The 24,249-nt window shown below is 61.8% G+C and overlaps 2 protein-coding genes across 3 annotated transcripts in view; one reads left to right on the top strand and one right to left on the bottom strand.

Annotated features, from left to right (window-relative positions):
- The window catches only part of TSPAN32 (tetraspanin 32), a 34,018-nt gene extending 13,524 nt beyond the window's left edge, over positions 1-20,494 (bottom strand). The window contains exons 1-3 of the mRNA XM_047877807.1: positions 20,491-20,494; positions 8,491-8,498; positions 158-244 (exon numbers count right to left, since the gene is read on the bottom strand). Coding sequence (XP_047733763.1) covers positions 158-223 — 66 coding nt within the window. The 5' untranslated portion in view covers positions 224-244; positions 8,491-8,498; positions 20,491-20,494. The remainder of the gene's footprint in view (positions 1-157; positions 245-8,490; positions 8,499-20,490) is intronic.
- Positions 20,495-21,249: 755 nt separating this feature from the next.
- ASCL2 (achaete-scute family bHLH transcription factor 2) lies at positions 21,250-23,548 on the top strand. 2 transcript variants are annotated; one of them, XM_047877810.1, is made up of 2 exons: positions 21,250-22,348; positions 22,962-23,548. In XM_047877810.1, the coding sequence occupies exon 1, from the start codon at positions 21,742-21,744 to the stop codon at positions 22,330-22,332; it is 591 nt and encodes a 196-aa protein (XP_047733766.1). In that variant the 5' UTR covers positions 21,250-21,741; the 3' UTR covers positions 22,333-22,348; positions 22,962-23,548. The 2 variants fall into 2 exon arrangements, with proteins under 2 accessions (XP_047733766.1, XP_047733765.1); XM_047877809.1 differs by having other exon boundaries at positions 21,251-22,348; positions 22,959-23,548.
- Positions 23,549-24,249: the final 701 nt, after the last annotated feature.

Here is a 24,249-nt window from a genome sequence, read left to right on the forward strand (position 1 = left end):
CCCCACAGTCACCTGCCAGGAGCCCACCACCAGGGGCTCCAAGTGCATGTCCCAGGGGCAGGATAGGGACAGCAGAGCTGGGTGTGGGGGAACCACAGTCCTAGAGGTCCGATAACGTGTCCCGCCCCCCACCCTTCCCGCCTGACCAGCCTGTTACCAAGACAAAGGAGCTGGTGACCAGCAGCTGGCACTTGGCCACCCTGACTCGACTCCAGGACTGCATGGTGGCCTCCTCCGGTCCCTTCTCCTCTTCCCTCCTTCCCTCCTCCGCCCCTCCCCGCCCACTGTGGTTTCCAGCTGGGCAGGGGCCTCTGACCACATCTGCCCGCCCAGGAGGTAGGTTGCGTCCTGCGTGTCTCTGTGTTTGTCAACACACCCAGAGAACTGATCCTCTGGCTGCCGCAGAGGACACAAAGGCAGCAGGGGAGGGGTGGTGAGGCCAGCTTCTGCCACCCCTGCTGCCCCCCAGCCCTGACCCAAGGCACCAGGACCCCTGGAGGGATTCGGGGCCTCCCCCGAAGAGTGTGGCCTTGTTCTAGGTGTGGCCGCAGAACACATCCTGGGGGGAGGTGGGTGAGCAGAGAAGGTGCCTGGGTAGGGGGTGAGCTTCCTGTCCTGGGAGCATACAAGTGGAATCCTGCCCCAGGCTTGATTCTGGGAGGAATGTGGGAGGCAGGATCTAACGCGAACATCAGGACTGGTGTGCCATCTTACGAAACACCATCTGAAACGTTCTGTGACGACAAAATGTTTGGAAAGGGAATTTGACTTTCAACGCCTTCGTGGCACAAAGGGGTGATTTGGAGCAGAGCCATCTTGGGGCCACCGGGGAGGACCGGGGCCCTGGTACCACGCACCCGGCTGGGAGGCCCAGGAAGGCTTTGTCCAAACCCGAGTCTGTAATTGAACGATTCAAACCTGAGGGTGAGGCAGGGCCACAAACTCACGTGGGGCCGTGTCCCCCGGGGGGGACACGTGGTGAAGCCACTGTCTGGGGTCCAATCTTGGCCGGTTTGTACCACTCGGCCGCTGTTGTGCTCCTCGGGGAGGCAGGCTGACTGGGCAGAGCAGGGGGCTCACCTCCGTGCTGGAACGGCTCCCTTCTGGTGTCTCTCGTGTGGGGTCCCCCCTGGACACTGGGGACCTCAGCAGGGGAGGGGGTGCCCCTGAGAGCTGCAGGCGAGGTCACCCCTTGGCCTTCTGGAAACCAGCGTTTCCGGCCATCTCCTCCCACCCGCTGCAAACCACAGGGGCAGCCGGGACGCCTCCCCCATCCCGGTGCCCCCAGACCCTCCACTCTGGTCCCAGGAGTACCCCCCGGGTCTGCAGGGACACAGGGGCATCTCTGATGACTGTGGCACCGCTCCAGATGGAGCCCAGGCGTGACCCAAGAGGCGGCAGGAGTGGGAGTGCAGGATCCCGGGTGCCTCAGGGTGCCGGCCGTGGGGACTGGCCAGCTTGACGCTCTCTTGGCGGAGATGAGCCGCTCACTGCCGTCACTTCTCTCCAACTTTGGTGAGAGACACAGCGCCTGGCAGCCTCTCGGGAGGCAGTGAGGTGACCCTGCCTGCAGCCAGACCCCCAGGTGCCTCCGTGCTCAGTTTGGAGAAAGGCTTTCGGAGCCGGGCCTGGGTTCCTGGCCTTCAGACACTTGCCCGTCTCCTCCGGGCACCTGGGGCGGCCACTGACCTCCAGGAGCCGTGAGGGGGCCTAAAGCAGCAGGCTGATCCCCGAGGGGTGGCCCGGTGGGACGCTGCCCGGCCTGCGCCCCTCAGACCCCGTCCTGACGGTGGCCCCATTGCGAGCCAGCCCAGGCCTGCCTCCTGCTTTCTTTTCCACGGGAGACGCTGGGCGCGTGTGGGAGCACGTGCACACATGTGTGCATATGTGCGTTATATGTTATTTGCTGGCCGGCGACCTCCTTTTTCCTTCCTCCTCCGCGACCTCATCTAATAATCGGGTCATTGGAAACTGTCATAGGAGCTGACTGAAAGTGCCCCCAGTGGCCAAGGCTGGGACAGCAGAGACCCGGCTCGGGGACGTGGCGCTGATCGATAGCCCCATAACCCACCCCGTCACAGACACCCGGGCGCCCACACTGGGTAGGTGGCCCCTGGAGGAGAGGTACGGGAGATGAGACCAGGACACCCGCCGGCCTGGAGAAGCCCAGGTGTGGCTGTCACAGCGACGTCCTTCCGGAGACCACAGCCCGGCCGCACCCGATGCACACCTCCGCCAGGTGAGCCGGGCCAGCATCGCGGGGACGAGGCAGGTGGGGAGCAAGAGCCCGGACGTGATGGGGTGGGAAGGGCGCGTCACCCTGTGGCCCTCCCCCCAAACCCACAACCCCACCTGACCGTGACACACACACCAGACAGACCCCAACTGGGACGCGCCCCACGATGTGGCTGACCTGTCCCCCTCGGAACTGTCCGGGTCATCAAAAACTGTCAGAAACCTGAGGACCAAGTGTCCCGCGGTGCCCTGGGTGAGAATCGGGGATGGAAACAGGAGGGTGGGGAAAGACAAGAACTCTGCGTAGAGTGTGGACCTTTAGTTAACAATAATGGGTCAGCAGCCATTGATCCGTTGTGACAGATGTCCCAGACCCACGTCAGATGTTGGTGCCAGGGGACAGCGGGCGTAGGGGGTGCGCGAACTCTCTGCACGACCTTGGCAACGTTTCTGTAAACCTAAAGCTGTCCTACAATAGCTTTTATTTAGAAGCGTGGTTATGTCCAGAACCCCAGTCTCACAGCACCGGGCGGTGGGGGGGGGGGGGGTGGCGCAGTGGTGCTGGTTCCGCCTGTTCACTCACTGAGCCCTGAGCTCTTCTCCCCCCACCCCCCCGCTTACCCACCCCCAGTCCATTAACTGCTCATCCACCAAGACTGTCACCTGTTCGGTGACGGCACCTGCCCACCTGCCTGAACACTCGTGCACTCACCTGCCCACCTGCCCACCTGTCCACGTGGGACCCGCACAGCCCCAGGAGCCCCCCTTCCCCCAGGAGGGCCCACCCCAGGCTGGCAGGGCACACGTTGGCCTGGCCTGGCAGCGGCCAAGCCACACCCAGGCTCGGGGCTCCACACCCTGCTCCATCCCCCCCCCCCCCCACAAGAGTCTGGGACAGAGCTTGTCCCGCCCATGAAGGGGTGGGGTAGGGCCCATGGAGGGCTGCACCCCTGCACGCACGCAGAGGGGGTCGAGGGGTGCATCCACCTCACGGGTGCCAGCACCGCCTCTGGAGGGGAGCGTGGGGCCCCAGGCACCCTGGAGCCCCTGCCTTGGGCCCAGGCGTCAGCAAGGAGTGTGGACTGGGCCCTCCCACCTGGGGGGGCCCAGCCCCCCCAGCCCCCCGGGGGCCCTCACGGCAAACATTTCCAGCCCACTCCTGGAATTTATTTAACCCGCGGTGAAACAGTGCCCGATGACGAAACGGTGCAAAGCACCCACTGTCAGCGCCGCGTGGCTCCGGGGCATATCCACACCCCCGGCGGGGGCCCGGGGCCACTCAGGCTGCAGACCCCACGCCCCAGGGGGTCCCTCCGACAGGCCCTCCGTCTCCCGAGGCAGGCCAGGGTCAGGGTGGAGCCAACAGCTGAGTGAGGAAGGTGCAGGACAGGCCTTCGCACTCAGGCGGTGAGCTCCGTGCCCGCATCCTGCCGACCGAATGCTCTGCCCCCCGGTTCGCAGCCGAAGCCCGGGCCTCAGGGTGGTGGTTAGGGTGAGTGAGGGCGTGAGGGTGGGGTCTGCGATGGGATGGGTGCCCCCACCCCCCGCCCCGGCGAGGACCCGCAGGGAAGAGCCCTTGTGTGCACACGGGAAGGGGGGCTCCCCAGGAACCGCGTGCAGGGGCCCCGGCCTCGGGCTCGCAGCCTCCAGAACCTTGAGGATAAACGTCTGAGGTTGCAGGCCACACCTGTGGTGTCGTGGTGCGAAGGCCGTGGCAGGCCATCACACGTGCACCTCGTGTTTACGGAGCACCTCCGAGCCAGCTCTGGGGAATCCAGTGAGGGAAGCAGATGTGGCCATCGGCCTCAGGGGGCCCATCCAGAGCGGGGAGGTGGGGAGGCCTGGGGAAGGCTCAGGTCCGGCAGGGGTGAGGCGGGGGTGGACCTGGGTCCTGGGGGCAGAGGCATAGGCGTGTGGGAGGCGGTGAGGAAAAGAGAGGGAGCGGTCACCTCCCGGCAGGAGCTCCGTCCGGTCGTCGCCTGCCTATAGGACACACAGTCTGGAAATGCTGGGGCCCGTCCAGGTGGCAGGAGGGATGGGGGACGAGAGGCGGGAGGCAGAGGTGCTGGAGGCCCGGGTGGGGGCAGGCAGCCGAGACCCCGCTCTGAATGCCGCCCCCCACCCCCCGGCGTGCGGCCTGGTGCCTGCAGAGGTGACCCAGGACCAGCTCTGGCCAATCACAGTGGCCCTCCCTGCCCCCAGTGGTGGGCCTTGGTGTTGGATATGTGACCCTTAAGGGCCACTCTCTGGGTCAGGAGCTGCAAAGTGGGGCCCCCAGTGGTGCCTTCCCTGCCTCGCAGAGCCACGTAAGGCTTAACCCCAGGATGAGGGGAGCCAGGGACCCCCAGGCCTGTCCCACCCCAAGGACCCAGCTGACCCAGGGCAGCACATGCTACATCGGCTGAGGGCTGCCGTTCACACAGGCCAGCATGAAGCGAGGTCTGAACGGGGTGTGGTGGAGCCAGAACATAGCAGACGGAGGGGGGTGGGCACCGAGTCAGGAAGCATGGAGGAGGGCTGTTGGGGGGGGGGGGACGGCCACACTGCTGACGATGCAGGTAGGGGTGGCCCGGCTGGAAGGCCCTGGAGCCCTTGCAGGCCTGTGATGGGGACCCATGATCTCAGCTACTGGACCGTGTGTCCCAGAATCAACCTGGAAGGACAGGAGCACGTGACAAGCTCTGGGTCAAGCGGGCAAACGTCCCACCTGAATCCCGACAAGAGAGACACCCGCCCCCCCCCTCCCCCTGCCCCGGGTCAGCTCTGAGACCAGAGCCAGTTCACGGCCCCAGACCCCGTGCTTGGAGGGAGGACCCCGGGCACAGCTGCACACGTCCGCTGGCCACCTTGTCCCTGCCTTCCGCAAAGGACCTGCGGCGTTTACCAGGGCGACGGTGCCCCGGGGGAGGGAAAGAAGCAGGCTCTGGGGAGCACGGGGCCCTGGCTCTGGTCTGACCCCGATTCCCAGAGGCCCCAGACGTCCCTGTAACCAGCAGTCGGGGCTCACGGGGGCCCACGGACTTCTAGCCCAGGGCCACCTCGCACTGGGGCCAGCGGGTCCCCCCCCCCCCCCCCCCCCCAGCGCGAGGCCTCCTCTCCAGCTCCCGGAAGCGTAATGGGAGTTGACATGCTCGGCAGCTGGCAGCTCCCCACGTGGGCTCCCCGACTGTGGAGGGAGGGCCGTCATGGCGGGACAGGCCCAAGGGAGCCTCCGGAACCGCCTGGCTCCAGGACGAGAGTCCACGCACAGCAACGCCGAGTTCCCAGGGGCCGTGTAGACGCTGAGCCTCCACCCGGGACTTGAAGGCCGCGGGCGGTGATTCCCGGCCTGCCCCCATCCCCCTTGCTGGCCGGGGCCCGTGCGGGAGGCAGGAGGGTCCTGGAGGGCGGGTGACGGACCACACCAGCCCTTCCGGGCACGGCTGATGGCTGGAGCCGATCAAACACCCCGTGACAGCCATGGATCTGGTAAAGGCTTTAAAAATAATAATAATTATTTGTAAGATTTTATTTGTAAGTAATCTCTCCACTCAACGTGGGGCTTGAACTCACAACCCCAAGATGGAGAGTCACAGCTCCACTGACTGAGCCAGCCAGGCGTCCCCCCAAAATAGATTTTAGTTTTTAAGCAGCTTTGGGTTTACAGATATCGGACAGAGAGTTCGGAGACACGGCCCCCCTCCCCACACAGCGCGTCCCCCGTTACTAATATCTTGCATTCGTTGGGGACACGGTTGCAATCGATGAGCCAATATTGAGGCATTACTATCGTCGGAAGCCCACAGCTGACACTGGGGGTCCCTCTGGGGTGCGCGTTCCGTGGGTTTGAACCGATGCACGGGGACGCGGGTCCACCACGACTGTGTCACGCGGGGCAGTTTCCCTGCCCTAAACCCCCACACTCCTTCTGTTTATTCCTTGCTGCCCTTGAGCCCCCGAGGGCACGTGATCTGCGCTGCGTGTCGTTTTTGCTCTTGTCCAGATGTCACCGAGTTAGAATCGTGCAGTGAGCAGCCTGTTCGGACCGACTTCCTGCACTTAGTGAGATGCCTTTACGTTTCCTCCGCGGCTGTCCACGGCTTCCTAGCTCGTTTCTTTTCGGTGCCGAATAGTATTCCCTCACCTGGACATCTCACAGTTTATTTATCTGTCCACCCGCTGAAGGACATCTTGGTGGCGTCCGGGCTTTGTCAGTTGTGAATGTAGCTGCTGGGATTATCAATACAGCTGCCGCGAATGTCCCGTGAGCCCGCGTTGCGTGGTCGTAGGTCTTCGGCTCCCGCGGTAAATACCGGGGAGCGGGGCTTCTGTGTCGCGTGGTAATGGCGTGTGGAGTTTTCTCAGAAGCCACCAGACTGTCTCCCAAAGCGGCCGCCCCGCTTCCCATTCCCACCAGGAACAAACGAGAGTTCCCGTCGCCCCGTGTCCTCGCCAGCATTGGGTGATGTCGCCGTTCTGGCTTTGGGCCGCTCCAGCGGGTGCGCGGAGGGAGCTCACGACTGTTTTGATGCGCGTTTCCCTCCCGCCACGTGACGTGGAGCATCGTTCCGCGGGCCCGGCGGCCGTCTGTGCGTCTTCTCTGCCGGTCCGTCTTCAATCAGGCTCTTTTCTTCGTCTTGAGCTCTAAGGGTCCTTTGCACGTCTCGCAGGCGAGCCCTTGGTCAGGTGTGCGTTTGCCAGTATTTCCCCCGGTCCCTGTGTCCCCTTGTCTTCACCGGGTTTAATTGTAACAAAGTCGAACTTCGCAGTCATCCGGCTGGCGAGGCATCTGCCCCCCTGGTCGTCCCAGTTTGCACGGCTGGAGGGGCCACATCACAGGTCTGCACCGATTCACGGCCAGCCGCTAACTGTGTGGCTGGACGGTCAGGGACCCGGGATGAATGCAATTAGAAAACGGGCCGCAGGAGGTCTGGGAAGGAGGGTCTGGGGAGGAGGGTCTGGGGAGGAGGGTCTGGGGAGGAGGGTCTGGGGAGGAGGAGCGCGGCTCGACTTCCCCGAGCGGGCACGGGACCTGAAGGTGTTTGTGAGCCATGTGAGCACCTGCCGAGGGGCTGACCGCCTCCACCGAGGGCAGTCCCAGCTACCGGGGAGACAGGATGGCCGCTCTGTGGGACAGACAGCCCCCCTCCGTGGCCGCTGCCATCGGCAGGTGCGTTCGGGAGCCAAGGTGGGGGTTGTGCCCCGAGACCCCGCGGGGACGAGCCCTGACACCCCCACGGCGTGCGGGGGCCCACCGGCTCCTCCCCCAGGGGCAGGGCGCCACTCTGGCCTCACTAGGGCACACTCTGATTCTGAACGCGGATACGCTTTTCCTGACCACCGCGCTTCTGCCCAAACTCCCGCTGCCGACTTCCAGAGCGCCTTATTCGCGATCACGGCGTCTCACGCACCCCTATTTCTGGCCAAGGAGAGCATGGCCCAGCCGGCCGGGTGGGCATCGGGCCCCTGCTCGTGCAATTCCTAGGTCTTTCCGCATGGCTGCCTCCCTGGAGCAGCCGACCAGGGAGGACAGGGGAGTGGCCTTTTGAAGTCTGGGCCGTGGCATCTGCTGAGTGACAGCACTTTGCGGCGCGGGGACAACGCCCTGTAGGATGCAGGGGACGCTCTGAATCAGCTCAGATTCGTGGCTCCAGAGCCGTGGGGGTAGTGGCTGGGATTTCTGCCACCCGATGGAGCCCCACCGCTGAGACCCTGCCTTCCCGTCCCACCACTCCAGGCTCTCCAGGTCTGGAAGTCCGAGTGCCTGCGGGAGGGGCTCCCACTCAAGGACACACGACCGTCGGTTACACTGGAAGCCGAGACGGCCACCGGGCCACCTTGGGGTCCTGGCACCGGAGAGACGGCAGGCAGAGGGGGGCTCACCGCGCAGGCTAGGGGGCCAATCCTCTTGAAGGGAGGCTGATGTCACACGACGGGGTTGAGGAGTATGTCTGTCAGGGAGCAGAGTTCCTGGAGCACCTTGGATTCCTCTGTCCCCTTGTTAGAGTCCACGGGACATCACAGCCATTGGCCCAGACCCATCAGGCATGACGGCTCGGGTCATCCGCGGAGCAGGAGCCGCAACCAGCTGAGGGGCATGTCGAGACGGAGAGAATGTGGCATGGTGGGTGGGGGGGAGGAAGGCGCTTCTGATCCCGGTCGTCCACGCGGCCCACTGCACGAGGCGGCCTCGACAGTTGCTTGAACTCCTTCCTGATTTGACGGGAATGGGTGGGACATGACTACCGTCAGTCACCAGGTTTTCTTCTCTGTCACACACACATCTGCCTCCGGTTCTCTGTCCATCTTCCTATATTAAAGGTCACGAGTGGGGCGCCAGGGTGGCTCAGTCGGTTGAGTGTCCGACTTCACCTCAGGTCACAATCTCACAGGTTGTGAGTTCGAGCCCCGAGTCGGGCTCTCTGTGGTCAGCACAGAGCCTGCGTCGGGTCCTCTGTTCCCCTCTCTCTTTGTCCCTCCCCTGCTCGTGCTCGCTCTCACCCTCTCTCTCCGAAATAAACAAACGTAAGAGAAATTTAAAAAAATCACGAGTTCACAGCGATTTGTCTGATGTCAGCCCAACGGCGGGGGGCGCTAGGCTCCCCCATTTCGTATCTGTCGCTCCTTTCTCTGACCTCGGGCACCTGGCTTCCCCCAACCCCAACACATAGCCCTCCTTCTTCCCTCTCTCCCCGTATCCCACCTCCTCGCCTGTGACGCCCGCCCTGTCCCCCAGCCTCCTCTCCTCAGCCTGGATGTTTCGAAGGAAGGGAACCGACAGACGTGTTTTAAGTAAACAAACGAGAAAGGAACAGAAGCCCTTGCTCTGTTCTGTGACGGCCTGGGGGACCCGGACGGGGCCTGGCCTCGGCTCTGCCCCTACTCATCACCCGGCAGAGCAGCGACATTTGAGTGGGAACCAGCGGAAAAGAGAAGCCACAGTCCCACGCTCACACAGCCTTTGGAGCAGAACGAGAGGTTCAAGGAATCCTGACCGACACTCCCCGAGCAGAAGGGGTGGGATGTGCAGCAGGAAGAGGTCATGGGGAGCACATCCCAGGAGCCAGGGGACAGCGGCAGTCGAGTGACACGGCGAGTGACACATGGCAGCCCAGGAGCCGCAGAAGAGTTGTCAGTGAGGAGGACGGTCACACGCAGGGATTCGGGGGCGGCCCAGGAAGCGGAGGGGCGCGGGGAGAAAGCACGAATAGGTTGATGTGCGCAGTGACACGGGGACACGAGACATGAGGGAGGAAACGCCGGAGAAGGAGCAAGTGCCTCGGAATTAAAGAAACCCAGGCAAGCGCTCTCAGGAGACAACGGGACGGATGGGGAGGAAACCGGACGCGTCCGAGTGACACTTACAAACACCAAAGTTCTGGAACGTTCCGGAGGTAGAATAAAGATCCCGTCAGGAACAATCCTCGGAATGTCGGGAGTGTTGGGCACGGAAACACCCGCTTTGCCAACAAGATATCTTCTCAGATTCCCAGAAATAAATCTGGGAGGGTCCATCAAGAGCTGTGGAAGATAGCAGACCAGTACGGCTCACAAAGCCAGCAATCAAGGAGGAAACAGTCACCCGCGAGAGACCACGGGCATTACTGACATACCTGGAGGTGCCTAGAAATCAGCGGAACGGGGATATTTCAGGCCTCCACGTGGCAGATCCTAGACTCAAACAAGGACCCTGATGGACGTTGTTCGGAGCAACGGCTTCCTAGGGCAGAGGCGCCGATCTTCCCCAGATCGACCCAGGCACCCAGCGCCAGCCCACGCAGATTCTCAGCTCGGAGTTGGCAACACTCAGGGCACTCACCCACCACCGACACTGAAGTGTAGAAGCCGGTGAGTAGGACAGTCAGCCTGATGCAAAGAACAGCAAAGGGGGACTTGCCTTGTCCGACAGAAAGACCCAAGGTGAAGCCCCACAGAAAAATCCCAAACTGCATGGACAGACACAAGAGGGAAGACTAACGCCAGAGGGTGGACGGTGTGGAGACACACACTTGTAGACATTTGCTTCACGCTTAAAAATATTTGTTCATCGGGGCTCCCGGGTGGCTCAGTCGGTCGAGCGTCCGACTTCGGCTCAGGTCATGATGTCGCGGGTTCGAGCCCCGCGTCGGGCTCTGTGCTGACAGCTCGGAGCCTGGAGCCTGCTTCGGATTCTGTGTCTCCCTCTCTCTCTGTCCCTCCCTCGCTCCTACTCTGTCTGTATCTCTCTCTCTCAAAAATAAATAAGCATTAAAACAAATAAAAAAGTATACTTTGTTCGTGAGAGTCTTTCTGTGAACAATAAAGCCGTTAAACAAAAAAAATATTTTTCTCATTAAATTTTAATGGCAAAAATTATGATGTGCTCCAACCCAACCCAGTACCCCCTAAACTTCCACAGGTAAAATAATATATCAATTGAGGAAGAAAAATAAATGTGGGGGCGCTTGGGTGGCGCAGTCGGTTAAGCGTCCGACTTCAGCCAGGTCACGATCTCGCGGTCTGTGAGTTCGAGCCCCGCATCAGACTCTGGGCTGATGGCTCAGAGCCTGGAGCCTGTTTCCGATTCTGTGTCTCCCTCTCTCTCTGCCCCTCCCCCGTTCATGCTCTGTCTCTCTCTGTCCCAAAAATAAATAAACGTTGAAAAAAAATTTAAAAAAAAAAAAAAAGAAAAAAGAAAAATAAATGTGTTCAAAGATCACGGGGATTTAAAAAATCAGTTTGTCAATATTTAACAAAAAAAAAAGGGAGGGGTGCACCTGGGGGCTCAGTCAGTGGAGCAACTGACTTTGGCTCAGGTGATGGGCTCACAGTTTGTGGGTTCGAGCCCCACATCGGGCTCGCTGCTGTCAGCCTGTCAGCACGGAGCCCACTTTGGATCCTCTGTCCCGCTCTCTCTGCCTCCCCCTCAACTGCACTCTCCCAAAAAGAAAGAAATATTTAAAATTAATTAATTATTTAATTAACTTTAAAAATTCAGTTTGTCAATTTCGATAAAACGGCCCGGTGGGAGTTTGATTGGGATTATGTTGAATCTAAAGATGAACTTGGAGAAACTTAATGTTATAATACTGTACCTTCTAATCAATGAATATTGTGTACCTCTCCATTTATTTAAGGTTTGTATAATTTCTCTCAATGTTTTGTGGATCTCAGTGTATAGTTTTAAACACCTTTTGCCATATTTACATCTATATACTTAATATTTGTTATGTTACCGTAAAAGGCATTTTAAAGTCCATTGTCCAATGGTTCTTTGCGGGTATACTGAATTACAATTTTTTGTCTATACTGATCTTGTATCTTGCAATCTTGCTGAACTCATTTTAATTAGGGTAGTGTCTTTGTACATTTGGTTGGACTTTCTTCAGAGGCGATCATGTTTTCTGTGAGTAAGAACGTTTTCTTTCCTTCCAATCTGGATGCCTTTTGATTCTTTTTCTTGCCTTATTGCACTGGCTACAACCTACAAAACAAGGTTAAATAGAAGTTGGAGAAGAGACATCCTTGTCTGGTCCTTGGTCCTAGAGGGAGGGCATCCAGTCTCTCAGCACTAAGTTTGATGCCCTTTATCAGGGCGGGAATAGTTTCTTTGATTCCTGGCTTGCTGGGATTTTGAAATTCATGAATGTCTGGGGCACCTGGGTGGCTCAGTCAGCTAAGCGACCGACTCTTGATTTTGGCTCAGATCATGATCTCATGGTTCATGAGTTTGAGCCCCATGTCAGGCTCTGCACTGACAGTGGGGAACCTGCTTGGGATTCTCTCTCTGCCCCTACCCTGCTCACTCTCATCCTCTCTCTCTTTCTCTCAAAAGAAATAAGTAAACTTAAAAAATTATGAATCTCTATTGGATTTTGTCAGCTGCTTCTTCTGTGTCTACTGAGATAAGGATGTGGTTTTTCTTTTTAAATTTAATATGGCCGATTAATTGAGTGGACTGTTTTTTGAATGTTAAACCAAGTTGCACTCCTAGAATAAACCCCCCCTTGTGTATCGTTGGACTTGATTTGCTGGGGTCTTCGTTAGAAATTTTTGCCCCTATGTTCACGAGAGATGGCAACTTGTGGTTTTCCTTGCTTGGGTTGTATTTGTCTGACTTTGGTATCAGGGTAATGCTGGCCTCATGAAATGAGTTGGGAAGTAGTCTATACTTTTTAATTGTTCTAGATGGGTTTCTGTAGGACTGGTTTTATTTGTTCCTTAAATATTTGAAAGAATTTACGAGTTGTGCCATCTAGGCCTGGAGTTTTCTCTGTAGGAAGTGTTTTTTGTTTTTGTTTTTGTTTGTTCACAACAAATTTAATTTACTGAATAGATATGGGGCTATTCCGGGTATTTATTTATTCTTGAATGGGTTTTGGTAGTTTGTGTATCTTAAAGAATTTGTCTATTTCATCTACGTGGATGACCTTATTGGCATAAAGTTTATAATATTTTCTTAGTATTCATTTAATACATATATAATCTATAGTGATGAATTCCCTATCTATCTATCTATCTATCTATCATATCTCTCCCTCTCCCTCTCTCTCCCCTCCCTATTGATTGATAGATATCACCTAGTGGTTCTTTTCCCTGGAGACCCTTAATAGAGATTCGGGGACCAAGAGTGATTGTAGACGGACAAGATGTTAAGGATGAATTTTCTTTTTTTTTTATATATGTTTTTATTTATTTTTGAGAGAGAGGAGAGAAAGACAGAGCATGAGTGGGGGGAGGGGCAGAGAGAGAGGGAGACACAGAATCCCAAGCAGGCTCCAGGCTCCGAGCCATCAGCACAGAGCCCGACGTGGGGCTCGAACCCACGAACCGTGAGGTCATGCCCTGAGCTGAAGTCCGACGTTTAACTGACCGAGTCCCCCGGGCGCCCCAAAGATGAGTTTTCTGAATTGGTGCTGGGGTTTCTGGAATCCTCTCTCCGGTTTAAAGACGTGACTGGCTCTCCAGTAGCAAACGCAGCACAGGAGTCCACGGCGGGACCTGCCCACAGGGACACACGAGATACCTACAGCCTGTCGTCAGCCACTGACATGAAACGAGGATCTGAATGACTCCCAACATTCTGGAAAACTGAGGTCTACAGCGACGTTGCTTGGCTGCTCCTAACGTTGTTGGACGGAGGGGTTCAGGGAAAGGATGAGTCAAGAACCTGAATTCCCGGCCTCAGAGCCGCTGTGTGCGCCCCGCCCGGACGACGGACGGACAGCCCTCTCCCTACCGTGCCAGGGCTGACGCCGAAGAAGACCGGTGGGGACTCTCACCCCGGGACTGGCTGAACTACAATGTCCGCTGAGCCCCCAGCCGCGTGGGGCATCTGCCGCTACGTGAGGGCACTGACTGTGAAGGCTGGCACCCTGTGCGTGGACTCGGAGGCGGGCGGGGAGACCCCGAAGAAGCTGGGGATGCGGCGCCCCTAAATTCCGTCGCTCTTCTCTTCCGTGCGAAAGGCCTCGCCTCCCCCAGTGGGCAGGGGCCTTCCCCGCTCCCTCGAGGGGTGAACCCTGCCCTGCCCCAGGCGGCTGCTCCTCAGGACCCAGCCCACCGCCCCTCCTGGCTTCCAGAGCCAAACCTGGACTCAAGCCCCGGCAGGCCCCGAAGGGGAGGCACCAAGCGTGACTCATGAGAAGGTGATCCTCACCTTCTAACCACACAGCACAAGTGTGGGGAGCGCGTGTGGGACCGGGTGCTGACGGGTCGGGGTGGCGCTGGGAGGGACGCGGCTGGACCGGGCCGGGTTTCTGGGTTTAACCGTGCAGCCTGGGCGCCGAGGAGGGGCTCTCACAGTCTGGTGGGCCGGAACGCGGACCAGAAGACGGTGTGCTCAGAGTGGCCCAGAGAGGCCCGGCCTCCCTTGGTCGAAGGCGTAGGAGATTGGAAAGTCGGAGCGTGTTCGTCATTCGAGATGTGCTCACCCCCGCAATGCAAGGGGGCACATGACACGACTTTCTTCGGAACTGTGGGGGGGGAGATCCGTGGTCACTCTTCTCCACAGGCTACGCCCCCCGGGTCGTGGGGGCGCGGGGGGCTCCAGCCTCTGACCCGGGAACCTGCACGCGGTGAGGGCAGTCGGATCCCAGGGAGCAGGGGCTGAGTGGCGGGCGGGGTTCGGCCACCCAAGGCCAGCTGGGCATGGCTCCCGGGACGGACGGTGGAGTCCGGGTGGCCGTCAACACAGTGTGGCTCGCAGCGAGGCGCGGTGACCGGGGGGGATCACGGCATTCCTAGCGGGGAATAGACGGGCTGCCCACGGAATCCACACTCGATCGTATGAGCAGAAACGTCCTGGGTCAAGCAGGCAAACGTCCCACCTGAATCCCGACAAGAGAGACACCCGCCCCCCTCCCCCCTCCGCCCCCCCTCCTCCCACCTCCCTCTCCCCCCTCCGCCCCGGGGTCAGCTCCGAGACCAGAGCCAGTTCACGGCCCCAGACCCCGTTCTTGGAGGGAGGACCCCGGGCACGGCTGCACACGTCCGCTGGCCACCTTGTCCCCGCCTTCCGCAAAGGACCTGTGGCGTTTACCAGGGCGACAGTGCCCCGGGGGGAGGAGGGGGAAAGAAGCAGGCTCTGGGGGGCACGGGGCCCTGGCTCTGGTCTGACCCCGATTCCCAGAGGCCCCAGACGTCCCTGTAACCAGCAGTCGGGGCTCACGGGGGCCCACGAACTTCTAGCCCAGGGCCACCTCGCACTGGGGCCAGCGGGTCCCCCCCCACCCCCACCCCAGCGCGAGGCCTCCTCTCCAGCTCCCGGAAGCGTAATGGGAGTTGACATGCTCGGCAGCTGGCAGCTCCCCACGTGGGCTCCCCGACTGTGGAGGGAGGGCCGTCGTGGCGGGACAGGCCCAGGGGAGCCTCTGGAACCACGTGGCCCCAGGACGAGAGTCCACGCACAGCAACGCCGAGTTCCCAGGGGCTGTGTAGACGCTGAGCCTCCACCCGGGACTTGAAGGCCACGGGCGGTGATTCCCGGCCTGCCCCCATCCCCCTTGCCGGCCGGGGCCCGTGCGGGAGGCAGGAGGGTCTTGGAGGGCGGGTGGCAGCCGATGATCGTGAGCGCAGTGGGGTGGTGACTCCAGGGCTGTACCCGAGGTGGGTTCGTTGCTGGAGGAAGTCAAGGCCCCTGCACTTGCCAGGTGGCCATTGACCAGGCCACTGCCTTTTCCTCCGTCCCCGTCAGGGAGGCCTCCAGAGGCAGTTTGCTTTCAGCTGGAAAGGCTGCAGTGCACCACCCCTGCCCCCCACAGGGGCAGACCCGGCTTGTGTCACAGCCGGACTCACGCGGACATCTGTCCCCTTCCCCGTCCCCGTCCCCGAGCCATCACGCTGCGGCATCGCGTCGGTGCCATCCCGCTGTGGGACCCAGTGAGCAAGAGGTGAGACCCGGCCGGGACTTGGTGGCACGGCACATTCACGCCAGACGGTGGGACCTCAATCGGACAGAAGTTCAGGGCCTGCTACTCCAGCAAGACTTTCAGGGGCCCCGGGGTGCGGGGCACGTCGAGATGCGTCATCTACGGCGGAGGACAAATCGTCGGGCCCGGCCTCTCCTACGGCCAAAACAGAGGCACCGAGCCTGGTGGGGTGTTACTGAGCCCACTGCTGAGGGCCCCCGAGAGCTGCCAGGTTCGAGGGGGGCCCAAAAAAGAGCCGGCTGTGTGGTAGGTGCAGGCGCGTGCAAGCTCTGTGCAGCTGGGACCCGCACAGCCGATGGGGCCTGAAGTGCCAGTGTGGACAGAGGTGCCTTCGGAGCCCTGGGCAGCCAGCCGGCCTTGGCGGGTGAAGTCCGTGCTGCTGGGCCACACGTCACCTCCCTCTCTGCCACCACGGCCCCTTTGTTCACGGCCCAGCGGGCACTGGCAGGGCTGGCTGCCATTCACGGAGTGGGTCATCCTACCCACCTGATTGTGAAACCCTCTGCCGAGCTCCCGCTTCGGTGGGCATTCACTCGGGGCACAAATATCCACAGATGTGGCTAGCCACATGCCTCTTCCCCAAATTCCTTTGTTATCAGTTTCCCAGTCGTGGTCCTTCCACGTCCCTGACCCTCCAGCCAGACTCGCCACGGCCCACGAATCGGTGCGTAACCTCACGTCCAGCCCTCCTCCTTCCGGGCAGGGGGCACGGCCGGGTGTGCTGCCCACGGTTCTGCTCCCCGGGAGGATGTCCCCTCCCCGGGCCCTTCAGGGATGTCCAGCGAGGGGCTGCAGTGGGCCAGCGCCTGTCCAGTTTGCCAGCTGCCGAGACCCACACGGAGCCCTCACGCGGCACCATTCCCGGGGCGACCGGCCAGCCACCTGCCGGCAGGTGGATTGCACCTCACAGCTTCTGTCACGGAAAGGGCAGGGCTGTCCTTACTGGAAGAGACACTCTTTCGGGACACAGATTTGCCTTCTGTGTACGCTGTGTTCCACCCAAGTGACATCGTGGACTTCCAGGATGCCTCATCCGCCCTCGTGGTGTTCCGCCAGAAGAGCTTTGACCCAGCAACTCGCTCCACCGCAAACGAAGCGTGGCCTTGGGTCCACGCTCACATGGTGGGTCTCGCCACGGCTCCCGCCAACTGTAGCAGCTGCCATGACAGAACAGTGGCTCCATTACAGCCCCGGTGAGGTGGCAATGCCCGCCAGGGCTGGGACGGGCTTCTCTCGAAGGCCGTGCGTGCTCTGAGTCAGTGTCCAGCATGCGGGGCTGTGTCTCCCAGAGCCAGGATTCACGGGCCCAGGAATCAAGGGGTGGAAACGGCAGGGGCCCCACTCACTACCAGGGACCCGCTAGCAAAATGTTTGCGTCCCGTCCCCACGACCTTATGTTCACTGCCTAAGGTCTTAGCCGCGGAGGGAGGTCTTCCATCAGAAGACACAACAATGGTTCCACTGGACTGGCCGCTCAGACTGCCACCTGGCCACCCTGGGCCCCTCATGCCCCTGAATCAACAGGCAGGGAAGGGAGGTATGGTGTCGTCGGGAGTGACTGATCCTGACAGCCAGGGGACACGGGATCGCTGCTCCACAGGGGGGGCAAGGAAGGAAGAGTGTGTCTGGAGCACAGCAGAGCCTATAGGGCGTCTCTTAGTGGCACCACCCCTGGGATTGAGGTCAATGGAAAACTACGACGGCCCAACCCAGGGAGGACCAGCAATGGTCCGGACCCTCCAGGAAGGAAGCGCTGAGTGGCTCCACCAGGTTAAGAACCACAACCATCTGGGGTGCTTGCTGAGGGCGCAGGGAGTGCAGGCGGAGGGGGCAGTGGAGGAAGGGAGCTACAAACACCAGCGATGACCACAGGACCTAAAAGTGAGGACTGTAATGGTCACAAGCATTTCCTCCTGATTCCTGTGAATGTGTGTGTTTGTTTTCTCTCCTCTCTTGTCCCCTTATCACGAAACATAAGATATATTGTCTTCCTGTCCTAAGGACTGAGGGCTGTTAATTTCACGTCCCAGTATTTAGGAATTAGCCTCCCAGTGGAATTATGAGCTCGTCAGTGTCTTTATTCGCACATTCGGTGTGGCTTAAAGAAATGGTACAGGTGCCAGGTTGGTAAGATGTTAGTGTTGTGCGTCAGGGCGACCGGCTGGAGGGGGCCCGGACTGGACATCACTTCTGGGGGCGTCCGGAGGGCGTCTCTGGACACACGAGCTGGCGTCCGTGGACTCAGGACCACAGACAGCCTTCCCCAGTGCGGGGGGACCTCACCGGGTTCCCCTCGAGGCCTGGGCAGACCAGAAGCGGAGGAAGGAGGAAGTTGCCCCTTTTCCCGCCTCCCCCCTTGAGCTGGGACGTCTCCTCTCGTCTCCTCCGGCCCTCACACCGGGACTCTCACGGCCGGCTCCCTGGTTCTCCGGCCTTCGGGCTCGGACTGAACCACAGCACCAGCCTTCCCGGGCCCCCGGCCTGCGGACGGCAGACGGTGGGGCATCCCGGGCTTCCTGAGCACGTGAGTCAGTCTGTGACTCCTACCGCTGTGTCTCTGGAGAGCCCTGATGGTGCATCAGTGGACCCGAAGCTTGAGCGTCTGGATGCATTTCATTTCCCACAGCTCCCGCTTCCCCTGCAGCCGGATTCCAGAAGCCTCCTGGCTCCCGAGTGACCTGAACACACAGATGGGGCACAGGAGAGGGCTGCAGCCTGATCTGTGTGCTTGGGGAAGGTGCCAGCCTGGCCCAGCTGGGCTCCCAGCCTCCCAACCCATGACCTGACCCAGAGAACGTAACTGGGAGGCCAGAACCTCTGCAAGGGCTGAGATAAAGCGAGGCAGCAGCCTCAGCTGTGTGCGGGGCGAGTGGGGAGCCCGGACCAAACCAGGCGGTGGTCACCCCTCTGCTGTAGCCCCCACACGGCCCAGTCCAATCTCACGATGGGGACGGCCCAGGGAGTCCACACAGCCCCGTAGCTCCAATGACTGCCCGCAAGCTGAGAATAGTTTTCACGCTTTTAGGCGGTCAAAAACAAAACAAAACAAAACAAAACAAAACAAAACAAAATGCACACTCATTACCTACCATCAAAAACTTATTACAAAACCCAGAAAGCGATGAGCGTTGGTGAGGACGTGGAAAAACCAGGGACCCTCCCAAGCCATCGGTGGGAACTTAAGAGGGGGCAGCGGCTGTGGACACAGTGTGGAGGTTCCTCAGGACGCTTCACATAGAATTACCACGTGAGCAGCAGTCCTAATGCTGGACGTCCCCCCAGGAGAAGTGACCGCAGCGTCTTGGAGAGACGTGTGCATACACGTTCACAGCGGCGTTATTCACAACCATGAAAACGTGGAGGCACCCCAGTGTCCGCGATGGACAAACGGATAAACAAACCGTGGCCCGTCCACACAGACGTGTGGCCGTGGTCCGGCACAGAGCCCGACGAGGGGCTGGAACTCACGGACCGTGACATCGTGACCTGAGCCGAAGTCGGACGCTCAACCGGCTGAGCCACCCAGGCGCCCCCCCCCCCCCCAGTCCATTTTAAAACAGCTGCACCATCTCAGAAGGAAAGAAACCCCGTTCTCTTAGGTTGCCTTCTGGGAATCGGAGCCCAGCTGGGAAGGGCAGGGTGAGGGCCATGTGGAGACCCAGCCACGCAGCAGGCGGCAGGCCAAGCCAGCAGAGGCACCACCAGAGTCCTCAGAAATGAGGAATCGTTGGGAAGGCGGCCAGAACCTGGGGAGTCTGTTGCGTGGGGACAGGTAAGTGGAGGTCTCCCGGCCCCAGAGGCTGAACACAAGTCCAGGCGAGGGCTGTCAGGAGCCGGATTGCGGGCCTCTGGGGTTTTCCCTGCTAGCTTCGACCTGCTTTCGTCTCTGGCTGGGGGCTGCTGACTGTCGGGGAAGGGCAGAGGGGCTCTGGAGAGAGAGCACGAGCCAAGCCTTCTGTCCCGGACAGGGAGGAAGGCTGGGCCCCTTGGAGTCAGGGGTCTGGGCCCTGACTTCGACCTGGATTGCTGCGCTGGCCAGAGGTGTGACTGCAGACACAGCCTGGGTCCTCACTGAGTCACTTCCTCCCGAGACGAATGGGGCCGGCCCCACCTGGCTCCAGGCAGGTGCTAGCCTCTAGGTCCTGCCCCAGAGCAGGAAGGCCAAACCGACCTGCCAGGAGATCCTCAGAGTAACTGGAGCCAGTGGACGCCCACAAGGCCCTGGGGCCTTGGGGGGGGGGGGGAGGGGGGCTCCCTGGGGAGGAATCCAGGGCCTCTCCCCAGTCAGACGGGAAGTGGCTCCTGGCAGAACTCCCTTCCCAGCAGACCTGTCCCAGGAGGATCTGGTCACCTTGCGCAAAAACCAGCGGGCCGCGGCCTCCTGAGGGCACAGCCACTTGGCGGGCATGCCCCCGCCGTGGGACAGAACAAACCTTTCTATTGAGGGCGCATGCTGCACACTTCCGTGGTCCTTGCCCCTAAATGTCTTCCCATCTGTCAGGGAGAAACTCTCCTGTCCCTCCTCCCTTGGGAGACCAGTCTCTGCCCCGGTGTGGGGCAGCTGTCCGGAAACCTTCCTTCCCCTGGCAGCCCAATCTCAGTCCCTGGGCTGGGGAGAGAGAGGGAGACCCCAGCCAGGGGCGGGGCAGGGGCGGGGGGAAGAGGAAGCCAGAAGGGTGGCACTGAGGGAAAAGGCGTGAGGGCCACGATAGCGGGTTGGCACCAAGGGTGAGCAGGCAGGAGCCTAAGAGGCCAGAGAGGCAGAACGTGGGGGAAGGTTGTGGGGGGCAGGGGGGAGAGATGCTAAAGGGAAGACGCCGCGGGGCCAGGCTGACGGCCTCCCGGGGCCACAGGGGCCAGTGCAAACCTCCAAGCCCTGGGCTTCCAGCCTCCGCAAGCCCGGGGTTACATGGAAACCACAGGCAAAGGAAAGGGTGTGCGTGCAGGGATGGTGGAAAGGCGTCCCAGGAGCCTGAACTCCCCACCCCAGCACGCCACTCCTCCAATCCCGCCCTGCCCCAAGGGCGCATCACCCTCTCCCTCTGCCCGCAGAGGAACACGTAGGTGGGCGGCCAGGGACCAAGCGTGCTTGCGGGGAGCGGGCCACCCTGGCGGCGCGGGGAGCGGCCTGGCAGCACCAAGCTTTGTTAGCGACGCTCGGGGAGCCACGCGCCGGGCGTACGCGCTTCCTCCCGGGGGCGGGGCGTGGGGCCGCGCCCTCCGCGATTGGCCGGCCTGGCTGCCGGCGATTGGCTGACACCCCGGCCCCCGCCCCCAGGGACGCGGTCGGGTGCGGTGGGGGGCGCGGGGCCCCAAGGCGCGGCGCGTGCTGCCCTCGGGGGTCTCGCGCGCCTCCGGGACGGCCGCGCCTCCATCGAGGCCACGCCCTCCTCCCCAAGGCGCGCGCTGCGCGTGCGAAAGATCAACAGCTCCGGGGATAGTGGGCTACGCGTGGGATGGGATGAGGGTCCCCGACGGTTTCACGCGGGACCTGTGGACACGGCTGAGGTGGCGGGGGTCGCACCGGGGACCTGCAGACAGCGCCCGGAGGTCGGGCGGGGGTGAGGGGCGCACACGGGACCTGCGCACTGCGTCTCGGGGGGCGCACTGAGCACCTGTTGGGAGTTGGGGGCCCGCTGGGGACCTGCAGACTCCGCCCGGGGAGGACGGGGTGGGGGACGCGCTCACGGCGGCGTGGTGTTTGCAGGTTTGTATGCGCAAGGGGGAGGGCGAAGCGTGGCGGGAGGGCGAGGCGAGGGAAGGAGGGCGTGAGAAAGGAGGCGGCGGCGGCGGCGCGGAGGAGGGTTATCTATACATTTAAAACCAAACCGCCTGCGCCGCGCTGGGGAGACCTGGGGAGCGTCCGACCGCACGCGCGGGACACGAGCGCCCCACGCTCCCAGGCGCGCACGGCCTGCCACCTCTTGGCCCCCTGCGCCCCGCTCTCCTTGGGCCCCTGACGACCCGGGACGCGTACCTTGGCGAATCGCTCCGCGGCACCACGCCCGGGGCCCTCTCGGGGTTGTATCGTCCTCCCACCGACTCCCGTTCCTCTGTCCGCCCCACCTGCTGCGCGCGGGGACTCGGAGGAATCGCGCGGCGAGTGGATGCGGGCGCGATGGACAGCGGCGCACTGCTCCGGCCCGCGCCCCCCGTGCCTGGTGTCTCCGGCGGCTGCGCCGCTCGGCGGCGGCCCACAGCCCCACCACTGCTGCGCTGCAGCCGGCGGCGACGGCCCGGCGCTTCGGAGACCGGGGGCGGCGCGGCGGCTGTGGCGCGGCGCAATGAGCGCGAGCGCAACCGCGTGAAGCTGGTGAACTTGGGGTTCCAGGCGCTGCGGCAGCACGTGCCGCACGGCGGCGCCAGCAAGAAGCTGAGTAAGGTGGAGACACTGCGCTCAGCCGTGGAGTACATCCGCGCGTTGCAAGGCCTGCTGGCGGAGCACGATGCCGTGCGCGCCGCGCTGGCCGAGGGGCTGCTGGCACCAACAGCCGCGCGGCCCCCCGCATCCAGCGGGCCTCCCGGGACCCCCGCCGCCGCCGCCGCCGCCTCGCCTTCCTGCGCCTCGTCGTCCCCGGGCCGCGGGGGCAGCTCGGAGCCCGGTTCGCCGCGCTCCGCCTACTCCTTGGACGACAGCGGCTGCGAGGGCGCGCTTAGCCCCGTGGAGCGCGAGCTGCTCGACTTCTCCAGCTGGTTAGGGGGCTACTGAGCGCCCTGTCCCCGAGGTAACCTCCGGCGGCGGGGAAGACGGGGGTCGCAGCAGGGGCAGCCGGGCGGGGTGGAGGGGACAGCCCCGCCGCCCGCACCCCCGAGAGCAGCCGAGCCCAGCGCCAGGCCCGGGTGAGGGCTTCGATTTCGCTCACTCTTCATTTTCCCCAAACTTTGTCAAGCCTGTGCAAGACAGGCGTTTGTTTGTCCGGGATTGCAAAACTTCCTCCCGCTGCCTGCCGCGCTGAAGGGGGAGCAGGGAGGGGGGCCCTCGGGCGGGTGAGGCCCCGAGCGCACGCTGATCCCGGGGCCGAGTTGGGCGCTGGGAGGCGGGGTGACTTTGCATTGCAAATCGCGCGCCCGGGCCGAGTGGCAGAAATGAGTCGGCGGGTGCGGAGCCCTGACTCACTGCGGCTGGGAGCGCCCGCCCCGCCCCCGCCCCGGTCCGGGCGCAGACCGAATCCGAGGCACCCACGGACTCGAGCTCCAAAACCAACCAAGCAAACGAAACTGCAGACTTCGCTTGTGGGGCTTGGGGGGGCGGGGCAGGGCCGGATCCCGAACTAATGCGCGTCCCCGTTTCCCCTCCCCTCCCCTCCCCTCCCCTCCCCTCCCCTCCCCTCCCAGCAGCCGAAGCCCTGGACACCGAGCGGCCAGCGCGCTCATCACCTAGGAGCAAAGTGGGCCGCCCGGGCCTCGGGCCCACCGTCCCGGCGGGCGAAGCCACCACCGAGCCTGGTCTCTGCCGAGGGTCCCCCGTGTGGCCCAGCCTGACCAAGTGCCGCTGGGGAAACGGTCCCCGGCCTGAACCTGCCCCGCTGGCAGCGGCTTCCTCAGACCCAGACCACCCTTCCCCCAGAGGTTCTCCACCCGGATGGGGCCAGGGCACCAACACCGAGAGTTTTGAACGGGAGAGGATTTTATAAAGGACACAGAACATCGATCTCTTACACATTCATTTGAACTGCCCAGGGATACCGGTAATATGAAGACTTATTTTTGTATAAAAAATTCCTTAGACTCTGAACACAATAAAGATTGTCTACCCCAGCCCCTCCCCACTACTGGAATTTTCCAACCCCGCCAAGATCTGGACGCTGGCTGCCCCCTGAGGGGCAGTGTCCCCGGTGGGCGTGCCCTTGCAGTGGCCGGATCGTGCTCCCAGCTCCGGTCGGACCTTGCTGGAAAACCTGATTCAGGGCAGGTGGACTTAACGAATAAATCAGTGCTGTGTATCTGGAGTTGGGGGTGCCCTCTCCATGCCCTCAGGCCCCCGTTTCCCAGGTGAAGGTGGGGCATGGGTGGGACCCAGCAGGTCTGGCCCCTGTGGTCACTTCTTCCTGGACTCCACCCCCTCCTCTGTAGGGTGGGGCCAGAGGCCTGCAGCCGGGTCAGCGCCTGCAGCCGGGTCACCTCTGTGCCAAAGCAATTCATAGGCACCTCGTGAGGCAGGGAGCTTCCAGCAGGTGGCAGGCGCAGGCGGGCGGCCAGGCAGGGCCACTCAGCTGGGAGGCTGAGGTCTGGGGGCTGCAGATTGGCAGAGGCATGAGGGTCTGGGGTGCGTGCTGGGGGAGGGGCCTGGCCCACTCCGTCTCAGGGCTCAGGACATGTGCTTGGCATCAGGCTGCCTTGTTGTGATGGCACTGCTCCCCACCCTCTGGGTGGGCTGGGCACATCCCTCAACACACGGGTGGGGTGACTGCATGGCTGCCCCAGGAAGTGGTGGGAGGATTGAGTGGTGTCCCTGCTGGGCTGTAGGCCCCGGCCCCCCGGGGCCTGAGGCCTTGCCCGCCTCTGTTTACGGTGCTATGAGGGCCGCCCTTGGGAGGCACAAGGACGCCCCCCAGGCCCCCCAGCCCGGAGAATCTGCTGAGATTACTCAGCTCTACCTTTGACCCGGGCCTCTGCCGCTTTGAAG

Source organism: Prionailurus viverrinus, chromosome D1 (genome assembly GCF_022837055.1).
Source record: "Prionailurus viverrinus isolate Anna chromosome D1, UM_Priviv_1.0, whole genome shotgun sequence".
Classification (NCBI taxonomy): domain Eukaryota; kingdom Metazoa; phylum Chordata; class Mammalia; order Carnivora; family Felidae; genus Prionailurus; species Prionailurus viverrinus.

Coding starts and splice junctions, on each gene's coding strand:
- ASCL2 (XM_047877810.1), top strand. CDS start 21,742: ATGGACAGCGGCGCACTGCTCCGGCCCGCGCCCCCCGTGCCTGGTGTC.